The sequence below is a fragment of the Pinus tabuliformis genome, chromosome 3_2 (assembly GCF_031772625.1).
Source record: "Pinus tabuliformis cultivar Carrire ecotype Pingquan chromosome 3_2, CPIR1, whole genome shotgun sequence".
Taxonomy (NCBI): domain Eukaryota; kingdom Viridiplantae; phylum Streptophyta; class Pinopsida; order Pinales; family Pinaceae; genus Pinus; species Pinus tabuliformis.
In genome coordinates, this window is record NC_142302.1 from 182,805,509 (window position 1) to 182,826,097 (window position 20,589).

General features: G+C 37.4%; 1 protein-coding gene across 2 annotated transcripts in view; it reads right to left on the reverse strand.

Moving 5' to 3' along the window:
- The window catches only part of LOC149180395 (AP-2 complex subunit mu), a 136,314-nt gene that overhangs the window by 70,258 nt on the left and 45,467 nt on the right, over window positions 1-20,589 (reverse strand). For both annotated transcript variants that reach the window (XR_016256924.1, XM_089416096.1), the window contains exons 4-10: window positions 9,585-9,679; window positions 9,355-9,444; window positions 9,223-9,271; window positions 8,842-8,980; window positions 6,109-6,225; window positions 5,797-5,887; window positions 5,559-5,701 (exon numbers count right to left, since the gene is read on the reverse strand). Coding sequence is in view for 1 of the 2 variants with exons in the window: in XM_089416096.1 (XP_089272222.1) it covers window positions 5,559-5,701; window positions 5,797-5,887; window positions 6,109-6,225; window positions 8,842-8,980; window positions 9,223-9,271; window positions 9,355-9,444; window positions 9,585-9,679 (724 nt within the window). In the remaining variant the exon portion in view is untranslated. The remainder of the gene's footprint in view (window positions 1-5,558; window positions 5,702-5,796; window positions 5,888-6,108; window positions 6,226-8,841; window positions 8,981-9,222; window positions 9,272-9,354; window positions 9,445-9,584; window positions 9,680-20,589) is intronic.

Genomic DNA, 20,589 nt, shown 5'->3' on the forward strand with positions numbered 1-20,589 from the left:
AGAAAACCCTCAGGGAAAGAGAAGTGCACACATGGCTATGAAAGATCAAGTTCATTAAAGCGGAATGCATTTAAAACCGAGCAAATAAGCTGGATCTGGACTTGCAAATATTTGGAAGGATTGCTAAAACCTCAAAGGGGACTTTGGCATGTTTACAAATGCATTGACCTCGAGAGCACATTGTCACTAGCACGAGCCCTGTAATGTTCAACTCATGCACTTGGTCCAAAATAACATGTTAGTCGAAAAATATATCAAGCGTGAAAGATCTACATCTCTGATGCAAAATATTTGCATCTCAAATTAGAGCTTAGAAATCTACAATAAGGTAACAATGTTTAAACCTAATTATTAGGACAAACACATTTTTGTAGCTAGATGAGCACAGACTCATGTTGAAGTCATAAAGAGCATGGTACTTGACTCTCGTAAAAAGGATTAAACATATGATGAGCCAACCAATGTGGAAGGAAAGTCCTTGTACGCTCTCGTAAAAAGGATCAAGCATATGATGAGCCAAACAATGTGGAAGGATAGTCTGAAATGCCTCAACACAAAAATCCCATCTGGTATACATTTGTTACAAACAAAGTTCGTATACACAGCGAAATACTCAGAATATTTGGTATATAAGAATGTCCCTCATGGGACGAATAATATATTATATAAGAATATTTGAATATAAGTGAGATGATTTGATTACAACTGAGGGTCCCGTATATATAGCTAGGGAGGTACCCTTTCACGAACAGTCATGTCCATAGAGACATGACTCTTCAATACTAATTATTAGTTAATTAATTATTATTATTATTATTATTATTATTATTATTATTATTTTTATATTATTTGTATTATTTGTATTACTTTTATATCTATTCATAGCATTGCCTTCCTCTTCAAAAAACTTGGCCCTCAAAGATTATTGTTGACAAGGTGTGTCATTTGTATCTTTGTCTTTTAATCTTTTCATATCTTTCAGAGTTCTTCGAGTTGTCATCTTCATCGATAAGATGATAGAATCCTTTGAGAGATAAACAAAATTCTCGCACTGAGAAGGGATTTGACCATCCTAAATCAATCTTTTGTGGAATCTTTTGGTTACTAGAAACTTGTGATGAACTGTTATCACCGAAATGAATTATGCAAACTTCAGTATTCTTCGAAACATAAGTTAGTTGTTTATGTTCTCATTGATACAAATATGCAGACTGAGTGACATGTCTACCCTTGTGATATGAACGCCGATAAGGAGTTCTGGTGATTTGATTTTCCCTTCTCGTGTGTATGGCAATTTCCTAATTTACTTTTGGTGTTGATGGCGTTGAGTTGGTTACAGAACCTCCCCTTGGAATGTTCATCGTCTGAACTGCAACATCTGAGTGTATTTTTTCTTCATCTGGCTTGTCTTCTTCTTGAGCTGTGATATTCATTGGATTAGTATTCATTCCTTTTCTTTAGTGTGAAATTCTACATTTGAAGATTTTGACGCTTCCTTCTCAATAAGTAGTTGTACCTTATTTTCCAATGACTTCTTATCCTTCTTAGCTTTTTAATTTGTGTTAGTAACTTTTCACTATTATCTTTAAGTGTTAAAATTGGCAACTAGGGCCAAACTCCATATGGGTCACCTCATTTATGGTTGCTGATAATTTTCTTGGATTCCTCTCTCCGATAGGTGTAGGATTGATCTAACAATCATCCGATTCTGACATGTATTCATGGAGATATGAATTTATTTGTATTCTTGACAATTTGTCAAGGTCGGCTAGCAAGAAAAACAGTGATTTTCACCCCCAGCTTATCCTCAACGTTTCATATAAAAGGAGGAGACCTTGTGGCATTATTTCACTCATCTCACATTCTTCTCTCTCTCCTAGCTTGATTGGGTATGCATTAGAGGAGCATCTCTCTCACACGTGTGGTTGGAAGAAGGAGGACGCATATTCTGGTTAGGGCAGCGTTGACTAGGGTTGACCGAGCTGCAAGTGGGCAAATTGATAGTGTTGACCAACGTTGACTGATTCTTGCATGTGGATTGGGTTATGCTACCTCTCCTTGGCAAGCCGCATTTTTGGACAGCACCTTTGACCTGTTTTGACAATGCGTTGACCAGTGGACTGTCATGGGGGTTGACCATAGGTTTGACCAAACATTCACTGAAGTTTGACTAGATTTTCAGACTGTTTTGGGTTACCTCTTCTTGTTGTTGACTGAGCATTGACCAAGGTTGACTAGAGGTCAAATCTAACCTATTTGACCAGCTTTGACTTTGTTGGTTAGGGTTTTGTCGTTGTCATAAAATTACAAAATTGTATATTTGTACTCTCTCTCTCTCTGCTGAATTATTGAAGAATAGAAGAAGAATTGATCAAGGCTTTCCCCACATTGGGGTTTGTCCCTAACTGGTGCCACATTTTGTGTCCTCTTGTCTTGGCTTGTCTTCTGCTATTTATATTTATGTTCTATCTTCATTTTACTATCATGTTGATGTGATTGCTATTCTGGAAATTGATATTGGCCTAATAAGAAAATTTGAAGTAAATTGCTCTTAAGCATAGAACATACCAAAATTAACACTAAGTCGCAAAAAACTTCTTCATTTTTGTCAACGGCGATTTTGTCAACTTCTTTTTGCATATTTTGTTCTACTTTTAACCTTCTTGAAAAGTTACTTTTGAAATACCTTGCATGTCTTCTGGTGTTACTAAATTTCGCTTCAATGTAACATCTTTTAATGTTTTTTTTTGTATGAAAATGTAAAAACTTTTTTTTTGTATTTAGGATGAAAGACCCTATAGTTTCCATCCAGGTGACCCCAAAATAATGTCACTTTGATCGCTCCATAGGGATTGAACTGAAAATTGTGACATAAATGTATAATCCTCAATGTTTAATTGTAAATTGGTAATGTCATAATGTTTTTTGTCAAAGCAATCTAATTTTTCGATTATATTTGATTTAGGAATCACTAATTGGTTTGCCATTTTGGGTTTTATATAATTTTTATCTTTGGCAGGCGAGATAGCATTTTTTCTTGCAATAGACCTTTTAATTCTAAATAGCACTGAAATATATTTAAATGAAGTTTCAAAAAATCTTCCTTCATTTTTGAATTAGACTCTATTCTTTTCTTGTAATTGATTGATTCCATTTTACTTTGTCAAGATGAACTTGGGATTTTAAAGATAACCCTTTCTAATCTTTATAATAAAGTATTATTATTTTATTTTTCATAAACCCTAGCTTTATTATTCCTTCCAGTATTCTTTCCAATATTTAGTATTGAATCCTTTATTATTCCCTCCCATCTTTGGTATTAAATCCTTTAGGAATTCTTGTTTTATTTTTTTATTTTTTTTCTTGGACTTTTATTTTATATATATATATACACACGAATTATTGTTGACCATTTTGGAACCTTGTTAACTGCAGTTCAATGCGATGGGGCTCAGTTTCAAACTTACAAGAGCAAGGATGATGCTTCAAGCAGATGCTTGTAGTCGACAGTTCAGGACTAAACAAAGTTAATCAAAGCTGCTAAGACAACAATTGCAGGCAAGGGTTCAACAATAGTTCGACGAACTATGAATGCCCCGATAGCGGAGAGATATGGTGGTTGCAGATGGAAGTGTGTCGTCACCTTGCACAGCGCTATCATGAACAAAACCACTGGTAGACTCACAGCAGTGGACTTACAGTGGCAATGGCTTGCTATTCGGTGATTTTAATGGCGGTAACAGGGCATGAGACACAGTCAGCAAGGATCAGGTGTCGAAGGTGGTTTGGTGGATGTGTTGTGCGATGGTGGCGGCTGACAAGAGCGGCAGCATCGTTGTCAGCGGTTTTGTTGTGGTCGTGGCAGTCGTGGATGGCAGTGGTTGTCCAGTGGCCGCGACTACTGTTTTATATATATATATATATATATCTTTTTTAAATTGTTTTTGACTTTTCTTTTCTTTTTTGAATTTTTTTTATAAATCTTTTTTTTTGTAAAATTCACTTTTTTTTAATTCCTCATATATACACTCTTCTTTCTCCTTTTTTTTATATCATATATTTTGATTTTGATTTTTCAATTTTCAATTTTTTTTATATAAAATTCTCTTTTTTTTCCAATGGCCAAAGGCCTAACGGAAAATCTAGAAAAATGAAGAACCTCCAACTATGTAGAGAAATGCTTGATCACAAAGACAACAAAGTTGATGGATGGGTTGATGGCCAAAGACCGGGATCAAATTGGCTTTGATACTAATGTTACGAACAGCGAAATACTCAAAATATCTGGTATGTAACAATGTCCATCATGGGATGGAATCCGGATAATATATTATATAAGAATATTTGAATAAAAGTGAGATGATAAGAGTGAGATGATTTAATTAAAACTAAGGGTCCGGTATATATAGTTAGGCAAGTACCCTTTCACGAATGGTCATGTCCATATAGACATGCCTCTTCAATACTAATTATTAGTTAATTAATGATAATCATTACTTATTATTATTATTATTTATATGATTTGTATTATTGAGCCGATAGGCTCATTCTATAACCCAGTATGAGGGGGATGTGTAAGTTTGTCCGTCCGTCCATGGTGTTGACAAGTGCCCATTTAAAATAAAAATAAATTATGCTCTAAATAGAAAAATAATGTCTACTATAATAAAAAAAAATGAATATGTTGTAAAGTAATTAGAAGTTAAAAAAAATGAATAAGATGTTTAAACCTTATACTTTTCAAAAATATTTCAATAGAATATTTAAATAAACTATTTGAATATCTATGTTAACAAATTTATGACGATGTCAACTTCATATATATCTACTGATAGCAATAATAAAAGGTAAAATTATAACCAAAAAAAAATGTTAAAATATAATATTTTAATGTCGTATATAATAAAATATACAATGTGGGTTATCAATAAAATATTTTAATATTAATTAATATTGACATATACTTAAAAACATATTAATAATAAAAACACCATTTTAATTTCCCTGATAAAATGTCATGGACATGTTATGTAATGTGAACTATGTATATATTATATATCATTTAAAAAAATATTTATTTATCAAGAAAAAACAAATTATGGTTAAATCGTTTGTTTGGTCTTATATATACTTCATTCAAAAATACACTTTAAACAATGAGAAATTACAAATTGTATGTTGCACTCTAAAGAAGTATGCACATGAAGAAATTTGATCCCTCTCGGCTCATCTTAGATCCGCACTTAAGATGGATCTAAGCTGGGTTTTATATATATTTTATTCATAACATCTTGAGCCTAGTTTAAGAGACATATATGTAATGTGGAGAATCTTTATATGGTCAATGATCTATGCCACTCAGTTTTTGAATCTAAACAAAAGAAGATACTCTCCTTGAACAACTAGACAAGGACTCTGCACCACAAGAGAAATTCCCTCCACCATTGATAACAAGGGAACCTTCAGTCTCCATTAAAATAAATACGATTTTGGACAGAAAAAGAAAAACCACAGTCCCACCATTGTCAATCAGATGATTACAGATTAGCAATACTCACTTCCAAACCAAGCAGTCAATAGCTGCATTATACTTGGCTCGACCTGTTGTCACCTGGAAATTCGTCTTTGCTGTTTGCTTTGGAACTGGCACCTTCACTACTACCCCCAATGCAAACATCTTTGCACCAAAAACACTCTTCACCTGTAAGTTAACAATGAGAGAAAGGTTGAGCTGCAGTATTTGCAGTATTAGTCTGATCAGTACTGGATATCTTCAATAAAGGCATACATACAGACCTTTACATTTACTTCCATGCGTGTCCGCCCAAGTTCCTTAATGCTTGGAAGAACCCGAAACGGAAGGTTAACCCCCTCAGTAATACGATACCTGCCAAACAATCAATTCAGTGATACAGAAAGGTGTGCACTAAATCTAAGATATCAATTCATTCCCAACCTACCACAAGCAGACTGAAGACAGCTTTATTTGATGTTTAACACAAAGGGGAAACTTCAGAAATAATCATGCCTTAAGTACCAAATTGATTTAAAAGCTCTATAATGAATGACAATTATCAGCAAAATTGAAAATAAAAATATGTGACTTACTTCATCAGTTCAAATTCTCCATCAGGTGGCACAAAACTGACTGTCTTCTCAGAATTGAAACGTGTCAAGTTAACACACTGATGAAAAGTGACATCATCAAGCTCAATAGTCTTCCCACTGCTCAGACATAGCACAATTAAGACTGTTCTTAACAAGAATCACAACTCAACTCAGCATTATCAAATGAAATGCAAACAATCAAACATAGAAATATCTTCCACTGGCCCTTAATGCTATTCAGGAATATAACAACACTCCAGTTCAACATCAAAAACAGTTGAACTCTAGTGTGAAGATTATATCATGCAGCCAAAAGGCTCGATTAAGATAAAATCCTCTATTTTTGTGAAATAAAATTAATTCGGTATGACCTCCAAATGATAGTTAGAAATACCAGACAGTAACATAGGACACCAGAAGTCAGTCTTTTAATACATTTTGTATAAATAAAATTGGTCAAATGCAATAGTTAACACATTTTCCACGACAAAATTTATTTTTGGCAAACATGCATTTTTGCTTGCAACATGAGCTTTTGGATAAGATCAGATCACATATGCAAATGAGATTGCATCCAACTACCAGTAGCAACTTGCAAGTTAAAGTTTAACAACTGACTACAATGATCTTTCCTGGATCCAGCCAGGATACATAACGATATCCTGATCTGTGAAAGGTCATGATCCATAACCGATACATCTGATAAGGATTTCATGCCATATTCTGCAAAAAGGTGAATTTTGAAAGAAATAATGTATGAAAATAATTAAAAACAACAACAACTTTAAACTTGTAAAAGAGTCCCCACCCTCCCATTCTAACACACAAGCACATCTTGAAAACACTCTGCAATTCGCAAACCTGTAGCACTTTTGAAGTGGGATTCGGAATTGCATTTGCTGAGGAAATATGCTAAAAACATCTCGCTGGACATTGTGGGAAATTTTTGGAGAAGAAAATTTCTGCTATAAGACTTGGTTCCTTCTTGTTTCAAGAGTATGTTTACTGAATTTTTCTGTTAGTTTATTTGTTGGTCTTGCTAGAAATGTTTGTTCGATGGTTAACTTGTGGTTTGACTGAGCTTATATTTTATAATGATCATATCTGTCATGCTTAATATGTCTGAGTAGGAAATATCTAATAAAATGACTTGAGTGTCACGTATGTTATTGGTTATGTAGGACAGTTTCTAACGTACATCTCTCTAATGAAAGATCACTGTGTCTTGATTATTACATGTTGAATGATATTTCAAAGGTCTCTTCTCACCCTGCAAATACCTCTGCATATGTGTATGTGCAATTCTACATTGTATTAGAGCCAAGGTACAGTGTTGTCATCTAGGAGACGCAGAGAGGACAAAAACAATTGTAGGCACATAATCACAGGATCATCAAGGGATTTTGGCACGCAAGAAGCGTAGGTGAACTCAGTGAGAGAAAATAAATTGCAGCACAGAAAGGAGGCATGAAGGTGATTAACGCACATGAATTAGAAAATTAATTAAACACGCTCTTTTTGAATTGGGGCTTAGCATTCCTTCTTTTTTTAAATAAAGTCCACCTATTATGTTTACAGCTTCAGGCAGCAAGTCTCAGTCAATCCCCTGAGCTGGCTGCCTCTGTTGCATGCCTCACTCAATATCCCTGCCAGTTCAAAAATTAAAATCATGCCAATGGGTCCACACAAGATACCAACCACCAAATATAGGTAACTGTCCAAGGGTTTCCTAGCTGAGATTTTCCTTGCAAATTATACATATATAAAGACAGATATAGATAGATATTACCTTTAACATCTTTTTCCCATGAGAAATATCTTTATATTCCATATAAAGAATATACATGTTTCAGTCCTCTAAAGACCGCTCAAACTCAACAACAAGGCTCAAAGCCATTACATCAAGATTCAAAGCTCATCATGTCATTTTGCAAAAATTGAACCTGGATGGGGAGGATAACAATCATTCCTGCCAACCACCTAAGATAAATCCAATTGACTTATAATACCTTTAAATTGTGTGTGTGGAGGGGGGGGAAGTGCCCAAGGGTTTCTCTGCTGAGGTTTTCCTTGTATGATATACAGATAAATAGATATACGTAATGCATGCATATATATACAGCACGACAGTGTGAGTGTTTAGTGGCAGTCCTTCAATTCAATAGGCAATTAATTTCACAGAGATGCCACTCTCAGAAGGGCACAACTTGTGTTTATTTTCATGCAGCAGTTGATTAACAGTTGTACAAATATTTTTTATTGTACCATGCAACCTCTGGTATTCCCCCACCACCTAATAACAGGTACCTGACTTGCCAAGCATTGACAATGTATTTATACCAATGATATAACCCCATTGTGGATTCATCCATCAATTATTAATTCCAAATATATCTTCTCTCTACATCGTGTGCAAAGTTAGTTCAAGAGGTCTCTGACACTATTGCAGTTGGAATGGAAGTACAAATGAATACTCTCAACTATTCTACTTCGACTTTTGCACAAGTGTTTTAGTTCAGTGCCAAAATGAAAACCATCCCTGGGAGAAATCATTCCTGCATGTTGGCATGGGAATTTATGACCCTAATTATTAGCAAAACTTTTCAAATTAAAACGATAGCACCTATACATAAAAACCCAACAAACTAAAATTTAGTTAAAACAAAATATTTTGTTCTAATAAAAACTTAAAAGTACAACATTATTTTTTATCCATCCAGAATTTTACCGTACCTTTTTGTAGGACGAGCTTTAATCTGTGATTCCTTTTCAAGCCCTATCTTATCATTTAATCCCAACTTCAAGTCAGGCATGCCGGAGAGAAAACATTTCATGAGGATCTTTCCCGTAACATCACATCGAAGAACACTCCCTGGATAAAACAAAAAGCAAAAGACTAAGGAACCTAAAAACAGATAAAAAAAGATAATTTTATTAGTATCCAACAAATGACCACACAAGAAGGTCAATATGACTGAGGAGTGCATCCAGCGAAAAGTACAATGTGGGAATGCAAAAGCATCTTCTATAATCTTATAACCCTTGTGCATTAAAATATTTTAAAGTTGACTTCAAGTAAAAGGACAATCTGCTGGATATATACAATGTACATACCTTTTGAAGACATCAAGAGATTTACACTTTCCACAATATCAAGAAAAACCTGCAATGGTAGAAAGCCTAAGAGAACTTGACATGGACAGCAACAAGCATTCTGTGACACAACAAATACAAGGTAAAAACTACCTCATTCTTTTTGTAGACTAGGCCTTCCCGCCGCCAACCGACAGCACCTGTAACTTGCAATGTAGCATTGGGTACGGGTTTGTCTGGTTGCTATCATTATTGACAAATAGAGGAGGAAAAAATTGTCACCAAAATATTATTATTCAAAACATATTCAATTGTTTGTGACCAAATCTCATAATACATTTTTCATTGAGAATCATAAAATTTCTGGCTATTATGTTCCTAACCTTGGATGAGAAAGGAGACCGAACCCCTTCTTGTGTGATGTAAAGCTTCAAAATCTCAGGAGAAAGATTTTGTGGGTAGCCAAAGTCCATGATCTCTGTTAAGCAGAACCATAATTTAGAACCTTAAATAAACCACAAAAGTGCCTACAATAGCCACATGTTCTTCCTTGTCTTCCCTATATAAGACACCATCAAACAAACTAAACAAAAAAGAGAGAAACTAATTTTTCAGAAGAAGATCCTCCAGCAGAAGAGAAGAACATGCTGATTCTATAAAAACTTATAAAAGACACGATGTACAAGATCAATCACATTGTTTGAACCGCCCAATCAATACCATATCTACTTTTATTTGTGCCAATAAGAATCAGTGTATTTTCTTGATTCAGAGTTATTGATTTAAATGCCAAATGAAATTAAAAATATTGCAAGGCCCAACGGGAAATTTTGCTTGTTGGGCTCTTTCCAATTGTGTCAATCTACTTTCATTCTCTATCAGTACAGAATGCATTTCCAGTTTTTGAAAAACACCTTTGGCTGCCCAAAACCATTTCCAAGATCATAATTGTCTCATGGGAGAGAATTTAAATAATTAAAAAATAAATAAATAATGATTTATTTAATTAGTTCTGTGTGATACAGTCAAAAGGGGTTAGAAATAATCACTAAATAATGATTTAATAATTATTTCGAAAAAATAATAAATAAACAACGATATATTTCATTATTCTTATGGGTTTTTTGGGTTTTAATCAGAAATAATTTAGGAAAATGGTTCTCTAAATTATTTCCTAAAGTGAAAGTGGGTTTTAATGTGTAAATACCAGTGTTACGAACATCCCGATTTTATCTCGAAATCGTGATTTTTTGGCCTAGCCGATGTTTGCCGATTTTTAAAAATATTTTTATGGTATCTTAATTTTGCTGATTTTTTACCGATATTTTCCCAATTTTTACGATTTTTTGGTTTTTCAGACCCTTGCAGATTTTATCCTGATGCCGGTGTTCGCAACATTGGTAAATACTAAAAACCCATACCACATGGTGTATTTCGATCATCCTAGTGGAAAGTGGCAAGGTGATCACTTTTTAGCTGATAACAGTTTGTCAAGATTCTAGACATTTCTGAAACCACAAAGGGCATTTCATAGAATTTTCTGGAATCCTTTGCAAATGGCGAACATTTCCAGCATATTCAATTTTCTTCTAGTTTCAGTGAAAAAGTTAACACATAGAAAATTGGATTTTCTAATGCTACCCAGCCTAACCCTAAATAAACATTTCTATTCCATGAAAATCATTTAAAAATTGTACATATCCAAAAGATAATAGGATTTGATTGGATATTTCCTTCCCATTTTTAGTAACTGTCTCTTGGCATTTCCCCACATTCTTGTGGTTTCCTAAGAAGTCCGCTGCAACCTTCCCATGCTTACAAGACCAACGACATTCACGTTTCCAAAAGCCCATTTACTGTGGAAATCCAGTGAAATTCATCTCAAGTAATTAACTACTAACATACAAACAGATCACATTATACAAAAATTGATACGTGATAATAATAGGAGCTCCAACCTACTAGATGCATGAACCGTGGGCTGGAGCCTTTCTAGCAAACAAACTGCATCTATTGCATCTAGATTCTAGGCATCCCATGAGTTACTATTTCTAAATAATCTTCTTTGATTTCCAAATTCTGTTTCCCCTTTGTTACGCTCACAAAAGCATAAGTCTTTTGAAAGCCCGAATGTCCTGCGATGGGTGAGGAGTGCAGCTCCGCTAGGATGCATGGTTTGAAAGTGGTGTTAGGGGAGAGAACCACGCGATCCTTATATCGAAGAATATCTTCTTGCCAAGTGTAACCCACTAGGGGCTTAGGATCCGCTTGTAACCTTTGGATTAGCCGGTAAAGAGATGAATGGGAAAACCATTTGTTGTGTGCCGCCTCAATCCAAGACGGTATGGGCAAGGATAGGGATAAGAGGGTCGCGTCCTCAAATTGTCATGACAAGACACCGACCACAATATTGTCTCGACCCTTCTTTCAAACCATCTCGTAGTCATATCCCAACATTTTGGGAAGCCACTTATTTTGTTGCAAAGAGGATAAGCACTGCTCCAAAAATACTTCAAACTATGATAGACAATTTGGATCTGGAAACGTCGTCCAAGAAAGTACAGTCGCCAAGTGTCTACTGCATGTAGGATGGTCATCATTTCTTTCTCATAAGTAGATTGACCCAAATTCTTGCCACTTAATTGTTGGCTTGTGAAGGCTATTGGTCGACCTTCTTGCATTAAGACTGCTCCAATGTCGGTCCCTAAGGCATCACATTCGATCACAAAGGGTTTTGTAAAATATGGGAGGGCCAAAACCAAGGTGGAACACATCGCCTGTTTAAGATACACGAAGGCCTGTTGAGTTGCTTATGTCCAGAGGAATGAATTTTTCTTGAGAAGATTTGTCAGGGCTCTAGCAATGCATCCATAATTTCTAACAAATTTGTGATAGTATCCCATGAGACCCAAAAATCCCCACAGACTTTTCAAGGTTTGAGGTTGTGGCCAATCTTGCATTGCCTGAATCTTTTTTGGATCCACCCATACTCCTTCGTGACCCACAATGTGTCCCAAGTACTCCACCTCTTCCATTCCAAAAGAACACTTGGACAATTTGACAAATAATTTATTATCCTTCAAAAGTTGCAATACCTGGTCAACATGTTGAAGATGTATTTCCCATGTTTTGTTGTAGATGAGTATATCATCAAAAATCTAGGACAAACTTTCTGAGATATGGCTTGAGAAGGTGATTCATGAGACTTTGAAAGGTGGACGAGGCATTACAAAGACCAAAGGGCATAACCAAAAATTCATAGTGACCTTCATCAGTTCTAAAAGTTGTCTCGGGAACATCTGGTACTTTCATTCTGATTTGGTGATAGCCCGAACGGAGATCCAACTTGGTAAAGAATTGGGCACCATAGAGTTCGCCAAGGAGATCATCAACAATTGGAATACGAATCTTATCCTTGATGGGGAGCTTGTTGAGGGCCCTGAAGTCAAGACACATGCACCACTCCCCATCTTTCTTTAAGAATATGACCACTGGAACGAATAAGGGTTGGTGTTGGGACAAATAATGCCTACTTCTATAGCTCCCAAATAATCTTTTCAATCTCATTATTTTGTGTGAATGGATACCTATAAGGGCAAGCATGTGGCGGCTGGCTACCCGGAATCAAAGGGATGCTATGATCATGCTCACCCCAAGAAGGGGGTAGCTCCATGGGTTTTTCAAACACCTATTGGTGGTGACTTAACACCTTTTGCAGATCTGGATGAATGTTGACAGGGTTTGAATCAGTGAATTGGATTTCATTGAATTGAGCAAGTACCCCATGGTGTCCCTTTTTTAAAAACTTCTCCATTCTATGCGAGTTGTTGATAGTAGGAGCCCTCGAGGCATATGAGTGTGTCCATTCTGCTTGAAGCTCATATATAGCTCCTAGAAGTCCATGGTAATGGAGCCTAGTGTTCAAAACCATGCTGGTCTAAGGAAGATGTCAAAGCCACCCATTTCAATGGCAAACATGTGTGTTTTAAGGTGATAGTCCCCCATTTGCAGCTTTATGTTCTCACAACGTCCTTCACATTTCATGGTCCCCCCATCAATTATAAGGACATGAAAATTGGATATTGCCCTCACAAAATAATACACAGCCTCAGCAACCCATTTATGGGCAAAATTATGCGAGTTGCCACTGTCAATCAACACCACCACCGATCGATGCTTGATAAAACCTTTGATTTTAAGAATTTATGGAGAAGAAATACCTGCTAATGCATGGAGTGAGATAATCAGTTCATAAGGTGTTGCTACAATATTTGTTGTGATATCTTGGGGTTCCATTGTGTCCTCCCCAGACACTTCAACAGGATGGGCCTCATCGTGTAAGCTATTTTCAATCACATCAATCTAAAAGAACCTTGGTTCCTTGCATTTGTGGCCTGCTAAATATTTGTCGTCACAATAGTAACACAATCCTTGTCTTCTCCTTTCGGCCTTTTTCGTTGGTGACACCTTTTGCACCTAAAGGGTTTGGGTGGGGTCACTAGCAGGGGTGGGACGTACCTTTGATGTGAATGAAGGACGACTGGATTTGCAATAATAGCCATTTTTGCATCTAAAGCTTTGTGGCAAACTTCCAACCAAGTAGTCGATTGATGCATTCTAACATGTGTTTGGATGGCTTCCTTGAGGCCACTGATGAAAAATTCCATATAGAAGGCGTCCCCTAGGCCCTCGGTCTGGATGGCCAATTGTTCAAATGTCGTGATGAAGTCTCGTATTGTACCAGTTTGTTTGAGCTTCATGAGGCGACCTAGAAAGTGAGAGTCCCTGTCAAAATGGGCATAAATGGCTTTAGAGAACATATTCCAAGTTAGCTTTCCTGTGTAGCATTTCTAATGCCATTGCCACCACTGTCAGCGTTCTTGGTCCAAGTAAAGAGCTCCCACATTTAGTTTGGTTTCATCAATCCAGATATTGTTGAGTTGAAAATATTGTGCCACCCACACTACCGAGTTAGAACCGTCGAATTTGTGCATGTCAATCTTGGGTGTCTTTTGCTAGAATATTGGTGACACCTTCGGAAATGATGATACCCCTCATATCGATGGTGGCTAGATTCTCCTTCCAGGTGGGCATCAACATGGTTCCCCTCTCCCATGGGATCTTTAGCCTTGATGAACTGATGTATGGGTTCCAGGGCCTTTGCAATTGTATCTTCGACTTTGGTGGGGATGCTTGCTTCTAGGTTTGCCACTTTTTTCTCGAGGTTTTCTATAGCTTGACTCTTAAGACCTCGTATTTACCATACAGTTGCCCGGGTCAAAATTTTAGGTCACTTAAAATTAGTACGGCTGCAATGGGTGTGAGACAAGGAGTTTGTTGATGTAGGTCACTTGAAAGCACTTGAGAAAAAACTAGGAACGTAGGAAAATTGGACACTTATTGGCGGATGGTATCACTGCAATCAGTTAGTCGACCTGAATCCTATGAGCTAGGTCTCTTGCAAGCAGAATTTTGGGACCACCAAACCTTTTTTTTACTCCGATAGGAATATTACTCCCAGTTGATCAATACTACAGTGCTTGAAATCCCAAAATCTCGATACTGCAAAATATGTAGGAATTTCCAGTCCCAACTTATCAATACTGCGGCGGCAAAAACCCCAACTACTGGATACTACAAAAAGTGTAGGAATTTGGTTGTCCCGACTCCCAACTAATCAAGACTGCAGTGGCAAAAATCCCAACTTCTGGATATTGTAAAATGTGACAACCAACAGCGTGAAGTGAGAGAGAAGTATGGCAGTAAGGAGTGTCAGGTGCTACAAATCGTGATATACAACAAGGGTCCAATAGTAGTACTCGGCCCAATCTTTCAGAGCACTAAGGAGGATTGACCATGCCCTTAGTTGTACTACCCGACTACCCTTGGTACATGCAAGTAATCTCCCTGAGTGTTGTTCTCAGTGTACTGTAGCAGCAAGACGACCAATGGCTTATCTAAGATTGGTTTCAGGGTAACCTTGGGGGAATTCTGATATATCATAGGTACGTGGAAGAGCAGTCTATATACAAGTGTTGTCTGATGCGCTAGTACTCGAAGGGGTACCAATAAGGGTTACAAGGGAGCCCAATAGACGTGAACACCTCTCATTCCCCAACCGCATGTTGATGGGCATAGCGATAGATATTTGTAGTTTAAAGACGTTAGAACATGTCTCTAGCCTAAAAAAATGCTAAAATGGGTGGTGCGGTTGCCCAGGAAAGTGCTCCGATACCACTTGTAGTATGCTTAACCCGCAGAAAATATCAGAAGTGTGAAATGTGCCAGAGATACCACAGAAAATAACATAATGAGATGATAGAAAATGGAAATATTCTATTAATATATGCAGTAGTATTGATCACTTTCCTCTTTGAGGGAGCAGCCTCTAGTAGAGCAGATTACACAACACAACACAAGGCTTAACTTACTATCTTTGACTATATATAGTTTCATGAGATCCAAAACCCTAACTACTCGTGGTCCCTTGCATAATGCGTGTTAACAACTTTATTTATTCGTTGTGGCCCGTTATAACTAATTGTGGTCCCTTCTTTTATAATGCAATTAACCACTTAAGAGCTTTATTTATTAACTAATCATGACTCTTACCGGGCCCCTTGGGCCTATTACATTAATAAAAGGGAAAACTCGTCAATATGTGGCACTTAATGGGTTCACCAAACCATGGGAACCATTTGTCAAGGGAGTTTATGCTCAGGAGAAGAACTTGCCCTCCGTATCAATGATGGATGATAAAGGATATGAGGCCATGTTCAAGGATGGAAAACTGCTCATTCGCATGGAGAATTCTATCCCAAACACAACACAAGCAAACAGGATTTGAGAGGGAAACTTACACAAGTTGAAGGAAAAACCTGTTCAGGCATTGGTACATGAAAATGACAACCTGTGTGAGCTATAGCACAAGACGATAGGGCACTCGCACTACAAGGCATTGTTGATCCAGAGGGAGATTGTCACTGGTCTCCTAAATTTCAATGTCAAACAACAATGCGTTTGCGGAGGTTGTGCACTTGGCAAGAATGTCAAGCCTGCTTTTCCAAGCAGCGAAAGTAGGTCCAAGGGATCTTGAATCTCATACATTTATATGTGTGTGGACTGATGTCAGTGGCATCAATGCAAAGAGCATAGTATTATGTCACATTCATTGATGACTATTCCAAGAAAAGTTGGATCTTCTTCATGAAGACCAAGGATGAGCCTAAGGTCTTCAGTCAGTTCTGTGAGTTCAAGGCCCAAGTGGAGAACTAGACAAGAAAGAAGATCAAGGTCTTGACGTCGAACAATGGGCGAGAGTACACCTCCAATGGCCTCAAGAATTTCTACAAGGAGACAAGGATCAAGAGGGAGATGACAATCTCATACAACCATTAGCAAAATGGGGTTGTGGAGAGAGAATCAATCCATCATTGACTCCACCAAGGCAATGATACATAACCAGGAACTACCTATGTTTCGTTGGGCAAAGATGTGTAACACTACGATATATGTGCAAAACAGGAGTCCTCAAGAGATATTTGATGAACTTGGCATCTAGGAAGTCTCATGAGTTGCCCCCAAGAGTGATAGAGGATGAAGAGTAGGAAGCTTCGAAGGGAGAGCATGAAGTAGAGACTTCTAGTTCCTTCAAGGGAGAGCATGAAGTAGAGACTTCTAGTTCCTTCAAGGGAGAGCATGAAGTAGAGACTTCTAGCTCCTTCAAGGGAGAGCATGAAGGAGTCAACCGTCAAGTGGGGAGGAGTCAGTAGCTCCTTCTAGTCCTATCAAAAGACCCAAGTTTTTTTAGCAAACATTGAGGGATGCTTAGGAGCATGTGGAGGCTCATAGGAGCACATTCAAGGAGAGCAAACCTCTAAAGAAGTTTCCAAACTACATGGCACTATTGAGTAGTGCCATTGAAGAGGCAGCAAACCAATAGGTTTGGAGGAAATCTATGGTGAAGGATTATGCATAGGACATTGTGCCAAGACCAAAGGGAAGGCCAATTCCAAGTGGTTCTTTAGGAAGAACCTTTCTCGATAAGAGGGAGAGTTGACAATAGTAGCATTGGACAAGGATCAAGAGGGAGATGACAATCTCATACAACCATTAGCGAAATGGGGTTGTGGAGAGAGAATCAATCCATCATTGACTCTACCAAGGCAATGATACATAACCAGGAACTACCTATGTTTCGTTGGGCAAAGATGTGTAACACTACAATATATGTGCAAAACAAGAGTCCTCACAAGATATTGGGTGACAAGACTCCTAAGGAGGCATTCACAAGGGTGAAGCCAAAGATAAAACACTTGAGGATTGTTGGTTGTCTAGTATCAATCAATGTTCTTGTGGAGAAGAAGACAAAGTTGGAGCCTTCAGGACAAAAGGGGATATTTAATGAATATAGTGAGACCTCAAAAGCTTCCAAGATCTTCATACCAGTGTAAAGAAAGACAACAATGAGCACAAATGTTAAGTTAGAGGAGAACTTGGCATCTAGGAAGTCTCATGAGTTGCCCCCAACAGCGATAGAGAACGAAGAGTAGGAAGCTTCGAAGGGAGAGCATGAAGTAGGGACTTCTAATTCAAGGAGTCAGCCGTCAGGTGGGGAGGAATCAGTAGCTCCTTCTAGTCCTATCAAAAGACCCAAATTTTTTTAGCAAACATTGAGGGAGGCTCAGGAGCATGTGGAGGCTCATAGGAGCACATTCAAGGAGAGCAAACCTCTGAAGAAGTTTCCAAACTACATGGCACTATTGAGTAGTGCCATTGAAGAGGCAGCAAACCAATAGGTTTGGAGGAAATCCATGGTGAAGGATTATGCATAGGACATTGTGCAAGACCAGAGGGAAGGCCAGTTCCAAGTGGTTCTTTAGGAAGAACCTTTCTCGATCAGAGAGAGAGTTGACAATAGTAGCATTGGATAGGTACTTCCACATAGGTGTAAGTGTGTAGACATGTGGCAATCATCCAAAAGACTCTTAACCTTGAAAATTACTTTAATTAACAGAATTTAGAGTAATTGGATTTTATAAGAAAAAGTGAGTTCTTCTAATGAAATGCAGAGGTTATTTGGATTAATGAATTAAATGAATCTCAAACATTGATCTCAAGTGATGTTGAGATCTAATCTCAACAATGAATCACTTTGGAGATCAGAGTTGTGGATTTAATCAATAACTTATAAAAGGAATGCTAGGCTAAAAGAGAAACACATTAGTGAGCACAAGACAATGAGGTGGTGAGGATCGCAATGATTGGCTGGAGGATATTCATCCAAGTGTGCGGAGTCCGAGGAGGAGAGCAAGGGATAGCAAGGGACAAGGATTCAGATTAGCCAGCAATATCAAATGATGAGTTTTGGAGGGTTTGATCAGCTGGAATTTCCCAAAGTTTTGTTGTATTTGTACTTTTCCTCAAAAGGCCATTATACCAGTAAGGGAGCCCTTGTATGGTGAAGACTAATTGATAAAAAAGCAGATTTGAGAGGCAGATATCTATGTGTGCATGTGTATGAGATTGATGTGATTATTTTGCTTCCACTGTTTATTTTTAGTTGTGTTAAAATCTCAGCAATTTTTTTATTCAGTAAATCTGCAGCAATAATTATTTAATCAACAAGGAATCCGTGGAGTCAATATTAGCCAAAAGCTGGGGTTAGAAAAATCAACACACACGTGTGGACAACTTCAAAATAAGCACCTTCAAAGAATTTGGCACCAAAGAAATATGTCTCTTTGTGTCATATGCACACTTCTACGAATATATGCCTTTTACATAGATATTTGAAGGCATAAAATTCACAATTCGGAGAGAGTTTAACTTTTTCCTAAAGAAAACCTCACAGCAAACCCCTAGGATTTTGCACACATGGACAGCTTCAAAACAAGCACCTTCTAAAAATTAGGCAACAAAGAAATGTGTATCTACGTGTCTAATATTTGCACTTTAACGAATACATTCATTTTACATAAATATTTAACGACATAAAGTTCACAATGTGGGGCAAAATTTCAACTTCTTTTCTAGGGAAAACATAGTGGGGAAAACCCAGACACTTCCCTACAATTTACAGATGGTAATGAATATAAACCCAGACTAACACACATAAATATTTAACGACATAAAGTTCACAATGTGGGGCAAAATTTCAACTTCTTTTCTAGGGAAAACATGGTGGGGAAAACCCGGACACTTCCCTACAATTTACAGATGGTATTGAATATAAAACCAGACTAACACACTAGGGATGTCAAGAGAGGCACACAAAAGGGGCAGCCAGCCCTGGGAAAGAACCCTGAGAACTCCAACATGAAGCTCAAAGCACTCAAACACTAGAGCTATCCCATGGAAAGAATTTTCAACTGAGACATAAGAATACAAACATAGTTTCCAAAACAAATTAAATAGGAGAAGAATGACTTTGAAATTAAACTTTTGTAGACATAAAAATATAATTAAAGTTTATATTAAGGGATGCAACAAGAGGGCAGGGAAGAGATTCTCGACTCCCTTTCACCCTAGGAAGTTCCTACCCAAAACCCAATTAGGGTTTGACAGCATGTAGAGGAACGAATGCAGGTGGCCAAGCAAATCAAGGAGCTTTCTAGTGAAGGGTTGAGAGAGGCACCTAACTTGGAACCTATATAGGTACCCAAGAATGCAAATATTCGTGAAAGAAGAATGCAATTATGAAAAAAAGATTGTTTGTTGCGCACTTCTACATTCCATTAGTTGTATGTGAGTACAAAAATGTGGTAGGTGGAAGCAGGTGAAGGGTTGGGTAAATGGGGGTTCAATTTTAGGAAAGAAACTAATTCTTTGTCCCCCATCCTCCAAGCATGATAGCATCTTTGGGAATTTCCCTACCACCCTCGATACACAATGGATGACAAGCGATATAAGTAGTGATATCCCTTACTAAAGTAAGACACCCATAGTACTTAAGCGTGATGTTCCCAAGTAATAAGAAGTCCCAGGATTACAATAATACCGTGAGTAATTCTAAACTCTCCCTCTTCCAAATGACACCTACAAGCATATAAAAATAACTAATAAAAAAATTATTTTAATTCTCTTTTTATTCCTATATCAAAAAAAGGTGGTGAAGTCCTCCCAAACCTTGATTCTCACTTATTTAAGTCACAAACGCTAAGTTACCAGATCCGGCACTCCTTGGTCCAAGGTCCACGGATCCACGTATCTGATTTGGATCCGCCAAGATCCATCCAAGAACTAGCACGTGGCGTTTTTGTGTTGGGTGGAAACGGATCTTTCAAACTGGAAATGGATCCTGTACATCTGAAACGGATCCTACATTCATTTTATGGATTTCAAGTTATATGCATTGTGGTTTAAATTTTTCGGACGACAGGTTTCAAT